Source organism: Myotis yumanensis, unplaced genomic scaffold (assembly GCF_028538775.1).
Source record: "Myotis yumanensis isolate MYYU_CA2020_CCGP unplaced genomic scaffold, mMyoYum1.0.hap1 SCAF_3, whole genome shotgun sequence".
Classification (NCBI taxonomy): Eukaryota; Metazoa; Chordata; class Mammalia; order Chiroptera; family Vespertilionidae; genus Myotis; species Myotis yumanensis.
In genome coordinates, this window is record NW_027223754.1 from 192461070 (window position 1) to 192477525 (window position 16456).

Sequence of the window (16456 nt, forward strand, 5' to 3'; positions counted from 1 at the left end):
TCATCTGCTGGGGGTGCGGCCGGTGAGGAAGGACCGCTCCTCAGGGGTGAGGCCAGCAAAGAAGGGGTGTAGCAGGGCCTCCGCCAGGGTGATGCGCTGGGCAGGGTCAAACTCTAACATCCTCCTCATCAGGTCAAACAGCTGCACGTGCTCCAGGGAGTCTTGGAGCATGTAGCTCTTCAGAGGTGTGTAGTTCTCCATCACATACTGGACATCAGAGCTGTCCTCATGCCAAACCAGGGCCCCTTTGTAAAAATATTGCTGCTTCCTGGTACGCTGGATCATGTGTGATGGGATGGGCCCTAGGATCTTCTCCATCATCACCAAATGCTCTGGGTCTTCGAAGGTCTGGAAAAGTACGAAGCCCCGGTAGTACTCGAAGAGAATGCAGCCAATGCTCCAGACGTCACAGGGCTGTGCCCAGCCCAGCTCAAGGATCACCTCAGGTGGGCGGTAATAACGAGTGGCCACAATGGTGGTGTGATGCTGATGGTCAAAGGTAGCACCGCCGAAGTCAGCAACTCGGATGCTGGTGTCCTTCACTGACTTCTCCTCACAGCCCGTGTGCTCATTGTAGAGCGTTTCAAACTCAGAATTGACAAACAGGATGTTCTCTGGCTTCAAGTCTGTGTGGGTCAGTTGGTTTTCATGTAGAAATCTCAGGGCGTGGCAGAGCTGGTAGGCCATGTGCCGCACCTGCGGTAGGGGGTAAGGCTGGAAATCGTTCTCCTTCAGGAACTCAAAGGTGTTCTTGCCCAGGAGCTCAAAGGCGATGCACACGTGACCGTGGAAGTTAAACCAGTCGTACATCCAGACGCACAAGAACTGGTTCTCTGGGTCCTTTTCCTTGATTTTTTGGAGAGCATTGATTTCCAGTCGGGCAGCCTTCCGGTACTTGTCCACGTTGCGAATGATCTTCAGGGCAACCGGAGACTTCCCTCTGGCATGGTCCACGCACTCCACCACCTTGCCAAAGGTGCCTTTGCCCAGGTCCCCCACAATCTCATATCGCTCTTGGAGCCAATCGCCCACCCGGCACACCAGGTGGCCCTGCTTGTCATCATCCACGCTCCGGCGGCTGCACTTACTGCTCTGTTGGCTTCTCGAGGACGCACTGCTACCAGACTTGGGGCGGCGTCTGTGGCAGTGGCAATGGTGGGCATGGTTGCGAGTCCGGTACGGCTCCCTATCCCGGGACCGTCGACGGAGATGGGAACGTGACGACCCATAGTAGTCTTCTCCAAAAGATGGGCTCTGCTCCTCACATCGGTATGTGGCGCTATCACTGCGCTTGCGGTACCGCCTCTGGTAGGGTAAGCGGTCATGGTTTCTGGACCGAGATCTCCAGGGTGGAGGCTCCCATCGAGATGGGTATTGCAGTCTGCCTTCGTGCTCCCGATTGTAAGGCCTCCTTCTCTTCCATCTGTAGCTCAGGTACGGGTCTGGCTCGGGGGAGAGGTATCGCTTACAGTGATGCATCGTCTCCCAGGCTCAGGCGGTGGCGGCGACTAGCAACCGCCTGCCTTTTAAATATGCCCTATCCCAGTCTGGATTCCTTTTCGAGGTACGTGTCTCTCTGGCGGGCGCAGAGCAGGCCCTCAGGAACACACAGGTCTTCCCTCACTCTGGCCCTGCGAACCCACTCGGTCGGATCTCTGGACTCACCAGGAGCAGACGGCTCTTGTCCGGTTCCTAGCTCCGAAAGCGAAAGGAGAACCTCCCACAATGCTCTCCCTAGACAGTCTGGCACAGGACTGCGGGAGCCATTCCCTGACCCTGGTATATATAGGCCATTACCAGGACGGGGTTATTAACCACGCCTACCAAAGTCCAGTGGCTCCGCCCCACGGAGGAGGGATGAACCACAGAGTAAGAGGATTTTCAGTGCTTTCCTGAAGCCAGAGAGGATTAAGTGTTAAGAAGCACCATCTAATTCGCCCCTGGTATTCTCTCTCCATCCTGCCACCATTTATATATTTACTTATTTTCTTTTTTTAAAAATAATTAAATCTTTATTGTTCAGATTATTACATTTGTTCCTCTTTTTTCCCCCCATAACTCCTCTCCTCCCAGTTCCCACCCCACCCCCCGCCCTCACTCGCCACCCACTGTCCTCATCCATAGGTGCATGATTTTTGTCCAGTCTCTTACCGCATCTTCCACACCCCTTTCCCACCCAAGCAGAGTCACTCCATTCCCTTTCTATGTCCCTGATTCTATTATAATCACTAGTTCATACTGTTCATCAGATTATTTATTCACTTGATTCTTAGATTCACTTGTTGATAGATGCGTATTTGTTGTTCATAATTTGTATCTTTACCTTTTTCTTCTTCTTTCTCTTCTTAAAGGATACCTTTCAGCATTTCATTTAATACTGGTTTGGTGGTGATGAACTCCTTTAGCTTTTCCTTATTTGTGAAGCTCTTTATCTGACCTTCACTTCTGAATGATAGCTTTGCTGGATAAAGTAATCTTGGTTGTAGGTTCTTGGCATTCATCACTTTGAATATTTCTTGCCACTCCCTTCTCGCCTGCAAAGTTTCTGTTGAGAAATCAGCTGACAGTCGTATGGGTATTCCCTTGTAGGTAACTGATTTTCTTTCTCTTGCTGCTTTTAAGATTCTCTCTTTGTCTTTTGCTCTTGGCATTTTAATTATGATGTGTCTTGGTGTGGTTGTCTTTGGATTCCTTTTGTTTGGGGTTCTCTGCGCTTCCTGGACTTGTAAATCTATTTCTTTCACCAAGTAGGAGAAGTTTTCTGTCATTATTTCTTCAAATAGGTTTTCAATATCTTGCTCTCTCTCTTCTTCTGGCATACCTATAATTCTGATGTTGGTACGCTTGTAGCTGTCCCAGAGGCTCCTTACACTATCTTCATATTTTCGAATTCTTTTTTCATTTTGCTTTTCTGGTTGGGTGTTTTTTGCTTCTTCGCATTTCAAATCTTTGACTTGATTTTTGTGCTCCTCTGGTCTGCTGTTGAGAGTCTGTATAATATTCTTTATTTCAGTCAGTGTATGCTTACTTTCTAGTTGGTCCTTTATCACACCATCGAGGGTCTCATTAGATTTCCTGTACATCTCATCAAGTTTATCGACAGCCTCTAGAAGCCTCTTGAGAGACCTCAAAAGTGTGGTTTTGAATTCTATATCCAGTAGCCTGCTTTCCTCCAGTTCTGTTCTTTGTGGCCTGTTTCTTTGTCTCGGCATTTTTTTATGCTTCCCTGTGTCGATAGAGTGGCTTTCCGTGTTAAGTGTCCCAATTACCTGAGGTAGACACTCTTGGTGCACCCCCTTATGGTCTCTGTGAGCAGTCTTGTTTGTTGTAGGTAATTACTACTTGACCTCCAGGCCAACTGGCTGTGAGAATCAGCTGTGTTTGCAGTGGGAGAACTTCTGTCCTCTAGGGAGGTGCTAATCGAGCCTTTGCCTGAGGCTATCCAGCAAATGGCTCTGTGCAGGGCTTGGGCGGGGCAGGTCCCACGGGATCAACAGGACGGAGGAGGGAGCAGTTATGGCTGCTCTCAGTCCATCCCCAGGGGCTCTGCCTCTCTGTCCCAGCAACCGCTGCAAACCTCGGAGGGACCGAAGCCAGACAGTCCCGCTTCTCACATTTCAGTCTGGGTCCCTAGAGACTTACCCGGATCTGGAGCTCAGAGTCTGAGGCTCCCTCTAAATTGAAACAGACAACCACACCCTCAGCCACCAGCCCGCGCTAGGCACACTCCGCACCTTAGTATTTTACTTCAGCACTGCGCCTGCTCTGATTCTCGGTTCCTCCTAGTTGTAGAACTTCCACTCAGCCAGCCTTCCTGTGGTTCTGGATGATGTCCGTTCCGTCTTTTAGTTGTATTTTTGAAGTGGTTGTTCGAGGCAGCAAACTCCAGTGTTAACCTATGCCGCCATATTGGTTTCTCAGGAGAACTCTTTAAGATCCTCTTTTGTTGGGGTCCAGCCCAAGCAGGTCCAGGGGTTCCCAAAGGTGTGGACGGAGTCGGCGAAGAAGGAATGACACCGAGGCAGCATTCAGTTGATCAGCACAGCGAGGTTCTCTCTACTTATTTTCTTGAATTCTTTATTAGTTAAGGTATTACAAATGTGTCCTCATCCCCCCCCATTAGACCCCCATGCAACCCCCCCTCATTTTTTAAAAATACATTTCTATTGATTTGAGAGAGGTAGACAGAGGGAGAGAGAGACATAGAAACATCAATGATGAGAAAGAATCATTGATTTGCTGCCTCCTGCATACCCCCCAGGGGGATGGAGCCCACAGCCCTCATGTTCGTCTTGACGGGAATCCAACCAGTGACCTCTTGGTTCATAAGTCTGCACTTAAACACTGAGCCATGCCGACCAGGCATTTATTTTCATTTAAATCTCTAGGGTTGAGCCCTATCGGGTTTGGTTCAGTGAATAGAACCTCAGCCTGCAGACCTAAGGGTTGGGGTTTCATTGCATTCAAGGGCACCTAGCTTGGTACTGACAGTGATTAACTACCCACCTGGCATTTAGTTAAGGGGTCTTCTTCCCTTCCTGACTTCTGGGAAAAAGCCCTACCTGGAGAAACAACCTTTCTTGGAGAGGTGACCTTGGTTAAAACACATAGTGCCAAGAAGGTGAGCAAACATATTAAGAACAGTTTGCCATAGATGCCAGGTCCCTTGAAACATATGCTGTGCAGATATTTCTTCCCTGCAGCGACTGTGTCAAGCAGCAAGGATGGACCTGCTTCCGGCAATCTCCCTGTGAATGTCACCATGTATCACCAGCCCCTGGCTAAAGTTGTTAAATAACTAAATACTGACCTGGTCTCCGGGTCTCCATTAGGGACTGAGTGACTTTGGACCACCTGCTTATACTGTGGGTGGCTCTCTCGAGGCCAATAAAGGAAGATCCAATCAATCTGGTTCTAACCTCACCCCTGTCCTCCTATACACACACACTCTCACTTCTCTCCACCTGTACACAAACCCGGCCTCACTGAGACAGAAGGGCAGGTAGTCCACATGCACTTTCTGACCAGCACCGGGATGCGATTGTCACCCCCTTCGTTCAGGTTGACATCCTGGTTCCTGAAATTTTAGCAAAAGCATTTGATGCCTCAGGAAGGCTCCGAACCATGATGCAAGCATGTGCCCTAAAATAACCTGAATCCGAATGAGCATTCCCTGGCAAAGTGCCCACTGGGCCCTTCCAGGGCTGCTGCACAGAAAGCGAGGTTTTTACTGCCCATGGCTCTGGGCCACTCTGTGCAGCGGGTGTTGGAGGACCTTTGCCTTGGCTTTACCCCATACAAATGTTTCCGTTCCTGACTCCTCGGGGCTTAGATCTGGATGTCTAACATTTGATAGGGCATTTAGGTGACTGAAGGTTCGGACGGGGGACAGGAACACATAATTAACCGCTTGTGTTTGAAAAGAAGCCAATCGCGAGTGTGGGTTCCCTTTAGAGGTACATGTCTGTCAGCAGGGCACTGCTCAGGTGCTCAGGAACCCACAGGTCTTCCTCACTGTGGCCTCCCGCACCCACTTGTTCCCATCTCCGGTATCACCAGCAGCAGATGGCTCTTCTCCGTTCTGAAATGCCAAAAGGGAAAGCTGAAACTCCCACAAGGATCTCTCTACACATTGTGGCACAGGACTCCAGGATGTGTTTCTCACTGATTTCGGAGAGAGAGAGAGAGAGAGAGAGAGAGAGAGAGAGAGAGAGAGAGAGATTCCTTATATGACTGTACTGGGGATGGAACCTGAAACCTAGATATGTGTCCTGACAAAGTGCACTTTTCTCTCATGAACACAATTGAAAATTTTCTTTTTTTTTTCTAAACCCTCCCTCAAGGATGTGCTTCTTTCTTTTCATTTGTTTGTTTGTTTGCTTTTTACATGCAGTAAGAAACACTTTATTATAACTTTACAACAAATAAATAGCTTGGGTCAAATCTGTGCTTTCTGGCAGCTGGCATGTCTCCGCCCTTGCAGGCACCTGCCGTCCTTCACATTGCACTGTTCCTTGGGTGGCTCTGGTCCTGGGGCCCAGTGGTTAGGAATTGGAGAGAGAGGGCCAGGCAGCCCAGTTCCATCTCCTCATGTAGTGGCCTGTGCCTGTCATCTGCTGGGGGTGCGGCTGGTGAGGAAGGACTGCTCCTCAGGGGTGAGGCCAGCAAAGAAGGGGTGTAGCAGGGCCTCCGCCAGGGTGATGTGCTGGGTAGGGTCAAACTCTAACAACCTCCTCATTAGTTCAAAAAGCTGCACGTGTTCCAGCAAGTCTTGGAGCATGTAACTCTTCAGAGGTGTGTAGTTCTCCATTACATACTGGACATCAGAGCTGTTCTCATCCCAAACCAGGGCCCCTTTGTAAAAATATTGCTGCTTCCTGGTACGCTGGATCATGTGTGATGGGATGGGCCCTAGGATCTTCTCCATCATCACCAAATGCTCTGGGTCTTCAAAGGTCTGGAAAAGTACGAAGCCCCGGTAGTACTCGAAGAGAATGCAGCCAATGCTCCAGACGTCACAGGGCTGTGCCCAGCCCAGCTCAAGGATCACCTCAGGTGGGCGGTAATAGCGAGTGGCCACAATGGTGGTGTGATGCTGATGGTCAAATGTAGCACTGCCGAAGTCAGCAACTCGGATACTAGTGTCCTTCACTGACTTCTCCTCACAGCCCGTGTGCTCATTGTAGAGCGTTTCAAACTCAGAATTGACAAACAGGCTTCAAGTCTGTGTGGGTCAGTTGGTTTTCATGTAGAAATCTCAGGTCGTGGCAGAGCTGGTTTGCCATGTGCTGGACATTTGGTAGGGGATAAGCCTAGATATTATTCTCCTTCAGGAACTCAAAGGTGTTCTTGCCTAGGAACTCAAAGGCGATGCACATGTGACCATGGAAGTTAAACCAGTCCTACATCAAGACGCACAAGATTTTTCTCCAATTGCTGTTCAGTTTGGGTTTCTTTTGCTTCCTTGTCTTCTAATTCACTAATTCGATCCTCTGCTTCTCCTAGTCTACTGTTGAAACTTTCAATGGTGTTGTTTATTGCAGCTATATTGCTCTTCATTTCTTCTTGGTTCTCTACCTAAGTTATTGATTGTTTCTTCCATTTCTTTTTGATTCTTACTTAAGGTATTGATTTTTTCATCTGTTTCTTCTTGCTTCTTGCATAAGTTGTTGATTTTTTTCCTCCACCCGGTTTATGCAATCTAGGACCCTTAATCTGAATTCTTTTTCTGTCATGTTGCACGCCTCTGTATCACTTAGCTGCTTTTCTGGCTAGGTCTCCTTTTCTTTCCTTTGGGGGTTTCTTTGTCTACCCATGTTTGATCTCACTGCCATATCTAGATGTTGAGTTGTTTAGTGGCTTCTCCCTGGGTGAAACCTAGATATGTGCCCTGACTGGGAATCAAATTGGCAACTTATTATTATTTTTTGGTCTTTAAAACTCAAATTTTATTTTATTTTTAAAATTAAATCTTTATTGTTGAAAGTATTACATATGTCCTCTTTTCCCCCCATTGACCCCTTCTAGCCCTCCACTCCCACCCCATGCCTTCACCACCCTATTGTCTGTTTCCATGGGTTATTCATATATGTATACAAATTCTTTGACCACGTCCCACTTCCAGACCCTCCCTCGGAGATTCAACAGTCTGTTCTATTCTTCTGTGTTTCTGGATTTATTTTGTCAGTTCATTTTGTTCATTAGATTCCACATATGCATGAGATCATGTGATACTTGTGTTCCTCTGACTGGCTTATTTTGCTTTGCAGAATACTCTCCAGGTCCCTCCATGCTGTCTCACAGGATATGAGAGCCTTCTTTTTCACTGCTGCTTAGTATTCCATGGTATGAATGTACCACAACTTTTTTATCCACTCATCTACTGATAGGCACTTGGGCTGTTTCCAGATCTTAGCTATTGTAAATTGTGCTGCTATGAACATAGGGATGCATACATTGTTTCTGATTGGTGTTTTTGGTATATTCCCAGAAGTGGGATCACTGAGTCAAATGGCAGTTCCATATTTAATTTTTTGAGGACACTCCATGCTGTTTTCCATAATAGCTGCACCAGTCTGCATTCCTGCCAGCAGTGTACTAGGGTTCCCTTTTCTCCACATGCTCACCAGCATTTTTTATTTGTTGATGGTAGCCATTCTGACAGGTGTGAGGTGATATCTCATTGTTGTTTTAATTTGCATCTTTCTGATGTTCAGTGACTTTGAGCATTTTCTCATATGTCGCTTGGTCATTAGTATGTGCACTTTGAAGAAGTATCTGTTTAGGTACTTTGAAAACTGGTAACCTTTTGGTGCACAGGATAATGCTCTAACCAACTGAGCCACACTGGCCAGGACTGAAAATATTCTTAAAATCTCCCCTTGCCCTTTGGCATAAGCAACTTATACCTTATGCTAGAATTGCTTATAGCCTAGTAATAATTTTCCTATGATACTTTCATTACTGCAAATATAGTTGCCTCCTGTTCCTCTCCTTATTTGTAAACTATTGCCATAATGATATTGAAGAGCCAGTACACTCTCTTGTACTTGTAAATTATTTGGCCTAGAAGATCCCATGAAATCATAAAAAGGTGAGATAGTTTCTTTTAAACAAAAGGTATTTACTTATTTACTATCTTGACCAAAAGCCCTTGCAGGGACCTGCCGTAGGGATAGTTACAATACTAGTGGGAAGTTCTTGCACCATTCCCTCAGTTTCAGAGCACAGTTTTGGTTTGTTTTTAAATATATATATATATTTTTATTGATTTTAGAGAGGAAGGGAGAGGGAGAGATAGAAACATCAATGATGAGAGAGAATCATTGATTGTCTGCCTCCTGCATGCCCCCAACTGGGGATGGAGCCTGCAACCTGGGCATGTACCCTTGCCTGGAATCAAACGGAGGACCCTTCAGTCTGCAGGCTGACATCTATACACTGAGCCAAACCGGCAAGGGCCAGAGCAGTTTTTATGCCATGTTAAAGCATTGCTGAAATCTAGCTATACAAAAATATGTGGCCTGGCCACTGTGATGGGCATGCACACTTAGCATCATATGGTGAAATGGGTATAGATATGTAACCTTTAACTGATGTAAAGAAAATTTTGTAACTTCTTTGTACTCTATGTATCTTGATGTCAATCTGTACAAAGAGTAGGTAGTTTCCACTGGATTGTTCAAAGAATGGGTTGTGGTTAAAAGCTCCAGCCAGGTGTGACACAGCACTGGCCGCTGTCGAGCTTGTGACACCCTTTAAAAAGGCTATTAGAGAAAGGCTTGGGGCTGCAGCAGGTTGGGGCTCCCTGTGTGGAGGACCTGTTGCAGTCGCTGACCAGCTTTCAATAAATCCTTGCTTGCTGCTAAGACCTGATTGGAGTCGGTGGTCTCATTCTCATGAACAGTGGTCCACAACAGCCACAGTTGGCTAGAGCACCATCCCAATACGCCAAGGTTGCAGGTTCAATCTCTGGTCATGGCACATATAAGAATCAACCAACGAATGCATAAATATGTGGAACAACAAATTGATGTCTCTCTCTCGCTCTCTCTGTAAGATCAATAAATATTATATAAAAATATAAAAAAGTTTGGACTCTTTGTGAATATTTGTGCTGGAAAGCAAGTGACTTAATAATTTATAGTACAGATGGTATCTTTCAACACAAATAGTAAATCCTTCCCACCCTCGAATCTCAGATTGTAGGTTAAAGACTTCATTTTCCATTCACTGCATGTAGAGGATATCTTTCCATCTATTACCATCTACCTTTTCAATCTTTCTAGGAAGGCAGGTTGATGGGAAATCTGCTTTCAATTTTAAAGGCCTCGGGGTAAGGAGAAAATGGTAGTATTTTTGCAGGCAGGTAGGTAGGTAGCTTCCCAGGTGGGTCTGGGAAGTAGATCTACATCTCAACTTAAGGCTGGATGAACTCAGGTGGTGAGTGTCAAACATGTTTCCAGGATCATAAACTTGGCATAGAAAAGGTCTGACATGTCTAGAATTTGTTCAGCATACTTTATAAAAGTTTATCTTTATGGCTTGGTCCCCATCACCCACAATGTATCGGACAATGCCAGGCACCAGAGATACAAGGATGAATAAAACCTACTCTCTCCTCAAGGCATGTGCATATCATTAATGCCCTTCCTTCAGATAAATCTCTGCAGTTCTCGTCACCTGCACCCACCCTCTCCAACCATTCTGTGAATGGTTTCTTTAGGAACCCACCTGCTTGGACACTGTGATCCAGGGCCACCCTTAGCTTCCCACGCGAGAGCCTCAGATGTCCTCTCTCTCCCTAAACGATGGCTAACTCCCTCGCTTTCCTCTGTCATTCATTTTGTTGGGTAAGGAAATGGGAAGTCTGGGACCAGTGACTCATAAGACTTGAATTTTCACGTATATTCCAGAAAGCCGGGGGACACGCAGACTCGGTTGAGTAAACAGGAAACTAACGATCCCAAGCAGGAAATGACCTTCTCGGAGGGCAAGCGAGGTTTCCCTCCTCCTTCCCTCAGTGCCCTTTGAAACTCATTCCGGGTCTCACTCTCTTCGGTCCTCAGCGACTATAACAGAGTCCCGCGGGCTCTGCCCAGTCCCTCCGCGGACAGCGTCCCCCGCGAGCACCGCCCACAGGCCTTTCCCTTCAGCCGACTTCTTCACGCCTCGCTTCACATCGCCGCAAATCCCGACCAATCAGTAGTGGGGGGAGGCGGTACCAAAATAACCCCCACTTCCTCCCCAAAGAGCCACCCCCCAGCGTCGCGTCATCCTGATGGATGACTGAGGTAGCCAATCAACAGGCAACCTCGGTCCCAGCCTACCTTAAACCCAATCAATTAAAACCAAGAAGGGGAATTGGGGCGGAGAATGGAAAACTTGCCCCTCTTTTGGAAATGGCTTGAAAAGGTGCGTCCGGACCGCGTGAACCTACATTTTTTTAAAATTTGTTTTAACTAGGAGTCACTGCATAGTGTCTATCTCATAAGCCCCAGTTCTGTCCCCCTTCGACTCCACCCCAAGATGAGCCCCACCCCTCACTTCTCCTCCACCCCAATTTAGTAGGACACATCCCCACCCCGAGTACTCCGGGAAAGAACCCCAATGCCGGGTGCTCTACACGCTCCTCCCCGGGCGGGTAGAGTCCGGGGAAGGAGAGACCCTGCAGCCCTGGCGCCAATCTTTCCATTCAGTGCGCCTCTCCCCCTGTCCCCACGTTCCCGGGTCGGAGCTGACACGGGAGTGGGCGGAGCCGAGTGCCTCTTGCTGCGGGAGCGGCAAAGGCTTCTTAAGGTGGAACAGAACTGTTAGGTGGCTGGGACCCAGAGTAAAGGGTGTGACCTTCTGCTTCTCAACCTTGCTTTCCACACAGTGTCTCATCGCTGTCACCTACCCTTAGTTTTAGATTTATTATTTTTTTTGCAAGAATAAACAGGTTAGGTAGAGGATATAAAGTTAAATTAGTAAAACTTAAAATAATAGTTATGTAAAGGAAATACAAACTGGAGAGAACTTTCCCCTTATGATTTAATCCCTTCTGCTGTGTTCCATTCTTCTGAGATGGCTTTTTACAGTAGCAGCTAGGATTTTTCCTGATGTGCAAATGTGAGCTCAACTTTTGTCGGATAAGTCTCTCTAAATGAATCATTCTCTCCCTCCTAGATCTGACTACAGCCATTAAGGAAGCAAGGACCTTGTGGCAGTGGCTGAGGGGACCTCCTGTCCTTTTACCACTGAGTTCTCTGTAGCTGGCAAAGTGGAGGTGGTATATTTCCTGGGCTTGCAGTCTTGTCTCTGGCTCAGTCTTCTCATTTATAAAATGGGCATAATAATACCTACCTTCTAGTTTAGTGCGAATACCAGAAGACATAATGTAAATAAAAACACGTAACCTGAAAGGTATAAAGGAACATTAGATAATATTATGAATACAAAGCATATAATAATAGTAAAGATTTACAACATCCTTACTATGTTCTAGCACTTTTAAAAACAAATTATTTTGTACAACTTCAGACACATACAAAAGTAGAGAGTATAGTAGTAAAAAACAAACAAAAAAAAAACCATGTTGTAATAAACAATGGGAAATCTTTCATCATCTATGCCATCACTTTATTATTTTGAAGCAAATTTATGACAATAAATTGGTCATGAAGCATTTCATGACGATACTTCTGTATACATTTTTAAAAGATAAAGATTCTTAAATAATAACAATTTCATTAGCACATCTAAAATATAACAATAATTCCTTGATATCACCAGTCAGGATTGAAATTTCACCAATTGCTTCATAATATCTGTTCCAGCTGCTTTTTTCAAATCAGGATTTCCCCCAAATGTCCACATATTGTATTTCACGGGTATGTCTCTTGATCCATATATGTTGCATTTGGTCAATATATGTTTTAAGCCTCTTTCAATCTCTAGGTTCCCCTTTCCTCATGCACTATTGACACATTACACGCACGAAGTAGGAATTATTATTGTCCCCATTTACTGATGAGATAGTGAGTAACAGAGCAGTTTAATGACTTAAGTTCTTAGTTATTGAGTGCTAAAGTTGGGGTTTGAATACATGAATCATATCACTATACTATGTTTCATAGTTTCATATAACACACAGCTCTTCAATGCTTCCGAAATGTGTATTGTGCTGTATTAGTCACCAATATTATGAAGAAGCATTTTGCTCATTCATGAAGAATTACAGATATGTTCTATTATATAGAAGGGTGGATCCCTTCCCTGAGAAACATCAATGTGAGAGAGAGACACATCGATTGGTTGCCTCCCACATGTGGCTGGGGATCTAGTCTGCAACTGAGGTTTGTGCCCTTGACCAGAATCGAACCTGGGACCCTTCAGTCTGCAGGCTGACACTCTATCCACTGAGCCACATCAGCTAGGGCAAGACGTCCATTTGTTGTTCCACTTATTTATGCGTTCATTGGTTGATTCTTATATGTGCCCTGACCGGGGATGGGACCTGCAACCTTGGCACATCGAGATGACATTCTAACCAATTGAGCCAGGGCCTGTTTCTATTTTTTTAATGTTCCAGCAAATATATTGTATATTAGAAATAATTCTTAATCTTTTAATTTTTCTGAATTTACAGAAAAAATGTCTAATCCTTCCCTATCTTTTCAATTTTTAATATTTTTACCCCTGCTTCCCAAATTTCATATACATACATAGAAAATGTCAAAAAAAAGTTTGAAAAAAGAAGCATAATAAAATATCTAACTCATAGCAAGAAATATTTGATGGAAAATTATCTTTGGGTGGGGGAATGAGTTAATGTTTCAAAGTGTGTGTGTGTGTGTGTGGGGGGGGGGGGGGGACGAGCAGTACCTGGATATTAGAAGGGTACAGAGAAAGAAAAGGCTCCACAGGCCTTTACTTTTTATTTTATTTTACTGAGTTTTTTTACAGAGAGGAAGGGAGAGGGATAGAGAGTTAGAAACACCAATGAGAGAGAAACATCGATCAGCTGCCTCCTGCACACTCCCTACTGGGTATGTGCCCGCAACCAAGGTATATGCCCTTGACCAGAATCGAACTTGGGACCCTTCAGTCTGCAGGCCGATGCTCTACCCACTGAGCCAAACCGGTTAGGCCTTTAAGTTTAAGGATGACTTTAACAAAATAAAGGATGACTTTTAATTCTGACAGCTCTGGACAATGGGGTAGAAATTAAGAGCCGGGTCCTTAGAGTCATTTGGATTTGTTCATTTAAGCCCTGACTTTGCTACTTATTAATCATGTGAACTTAGACATAGTCAATATCTGTTAGTCATAGTTTTCTCATCTGTAAAATAGGCATAGTAACAATGCCTTATGGGACTTCTAGAAGATTTAAGTGCGATAACACATGCAGAGTGCTAAGCTCAATGCATGGCACATTGTAAATATAATGTAATTTTATATATGTAATAGTGGCCGGGTGCACGGATTCATGCACATTGAAAGGAAATTAATTAGAAGAAATATTGAGCTGATTCCTATAGCCAGTCGGCCTGGTGGTCAAACCCCTCTAGTGTTAACTACAACAATTAAGGCTTGGCTAGAACAAGACTGCGCACAGAGACCACAAGGGGGTGCACCAAGAAAGCATAAAAGATGCGGAGACAAAAAAACATGACAGAAATGGAGGATATGGAGCTAAGAATCGCAATTTTGAGGGCTTGCCATAAATTTGTGCAGAACCTCACGAAAACTAATGAGACCCTCGATGCTACGATAAAGAAATTAGAAAGTAAGCATACACGGACTGAAATAAAGAATATTATACCCAATAGCAGACCAGAGGAGCACAATAATCAAACAAAAGATTCGACAAAAAACACCCAATTGGAAAAGCAAAATGAAAAAAGAATCCGAAAGTGTGAAGATAGTGTAAGGAGCCTCTGGGACAGCTTTAAGCAGTCTAATATCAGAATTATTGGAGTGCCAGAAGATGAGAGACAGCAAGATATTGAAAACCTATTTCAAGAAATAATGGCAGAAAACTTCCCCCATCTGGAGAAAGAAATGGACTTACAGGTCCAAGAAGCGCAGAGAACCCCAAACAAAAGGAATCCAAAGAGGACCACACCAAGACACATCATCATTAAAATGCCAAGAGCAAAAGACAAAGAGAAAATCTTAAAAGCAGCAAGAGAAAGAGGCTCAATTACCTACAAGGGAATACCCATACGACTGTCAGCTGATTTCTCAACAGAAACTTTGCAGGCCAGAAGGGAATGGCAAGAAATATTCAAAGTGCTGAATACCAAGAACCTACAACCAAGATTACTTTATCCAGCAAAGCTATCATTCAGAATTGAAGGTCAGGTAAAGAGTTTCACAGATAAGGAAAAGCTAAAGGAGTTCATCACCGCCAAACCAGTATTATATGAAATGCTGAAAGGTATCCTTTAAGAAGAGGAAGAAGAAGAAAAAGGTAAAGATACAAATTATGAACAACAAACATTCATCTATCAACAAATGAATCTAAGAATCAAGTGAATAAATAATCTGAGGAACAGAATGAACTGGTGATTATAATAGAATCAGGGACATAGAAAGGGAATAGACTGACTATTCTTGGGGGGAAAAGGGGTGTGGGAGATGCGGGAAGTGACTGGACAAAAATCATGCACCTATGGATGAATACAGTGGGTGGGGAGTGAGGGTGGAGGGTGGGGTGGGAGCTGGAAGGAGGGGAGTTATGGGGGGAAAAAAGAGGAACAAATGTAATAATCTGAACAATAAAGATTTAATTAAAAAAAAAAAAAAAAGAAATATTTCAATATTGCTATTTGCCCTTTCTCTATAATAGAAGTGTCAACCAAATTCATGATCGACAATGACAGATTGAAACACATGTGTGTGATTGGCACCAGCGAGAGCTTTACATGTTTCAGGCATGCACGAGTCAACTTAGCCTTTTATAGATATAGAATAAACTTGCATAATTAGACCTGCTTTCTGATTTAGCTAAACTTTTTCCAGCCCAGTGAAGCACCCCAACTTTTCTTTCAGGTAATTGTTAGCAACACAGCAGTAAATATCAACACAAAGCAGATTATTATTGTAGATCACTCAGGGAGAACAAAGGGTAAAATATTTAACTGCAGCAGTGTTTGACTATATTCTGCGCAGTGAGAAAACCTGAAGTCATTTTCAAGGTCCACCATTTCTTCTTTTCAGTTGGGTCAAGTTTCTAAACTTTCTAAATCTCTATTTTCTGGCTAATGAAAAGAAAATAGGATTCTACCGAGTCTCCTATCTACCTACTCCAGGACTTCTGTGAGGAACAAATGAGATGAGGCATGGGAAAACGCTTCACAAACCTTTGGTTAAAGTGTAAAATATTTACACCTGGCTATAAAGCAAGTCGTGTTCCTGGGCTGAAGAAACTCCAAGGAGACTAGTTGCTGGGGAGAGGAAGCCAGGTGTCGCTTTGTGACATCATTACCGGGCGCCCACAGCTGGGCTGTGGACCACATTTTGTGCCATGGCAACGTTGGCTGTGATTTGGTGGGGTGTTGCTCCGGGGTGGTGGCGGGGCCTGTGTCCCACTTGGGAGAATCTAAGTGTTGCTTTGTCAGTGCCAGGTCCGTGCTTTTTCTCTGTAAATGGCCAGTGCACATCCTGGCAGCTCCCGCGTTGAGCGTCTGTCCTCTAGTGGTCAGTGTGCGTCCAAGTGACCGGTCGGACTGGCGGAGGGACACTTAGCATATTAGCCTTTTATATGTATAGACAATTTAAATAGAATACAGTATCATATATTTAGCCAGAGGACAAAAGACTGTCTAAATGTGAAATGTAGTCATCAAGCTGTAATCTTGGGTATGCAGTCTTTTTCTGAGCAATTGAAATAATTCATGGATGTTTTTGCTTTCATATCATTATATGAAAGTAGAGTAGGTTTAGAAAAGCTTGATAGTCTAGAGGATGA

General features: G+C 44.7%; 1 protein-coding gene and 1 pseudogene across 2 annotated transcripts; both read right to left on the minus strand.

Moving 5' to 3' along the window:
- On the minus strand, positions 1–1485 carry LOC139005694 (dual specificity protein kinase CLK3-like). Of its 2 annotated transcripts, XM_070407901.1 has the most exons (2): positions 1000–1479; positions 1–933 (listed from the first exon to the last, which is right to left on the minus strand). In XM_070407901.1, exons 1-2 carry the CDS (start codon positions 1477–1479, stop codon positions 1–3), a joined length of 1413 nt encoding a protein of 470 aa, XP_070264002.1. The 2 variants fall into 2 exon arrangements, with proteins under 2 accessions (XP_070264002.1, XP_070264003.1); XM_070407902.1 differs by having other exon boundaries at positions 1–1485.
- Positions 1486–6109: 4624 nt separating this feature from the next.
- LOC139005695 (dual specificity protein kinase CLK3 pseudogene) lies at positions 6110–6914 on the minus strand (annotated as a pseudogene).
- Positions 6915–16456: the final 9542 nt, after the last annotated feature.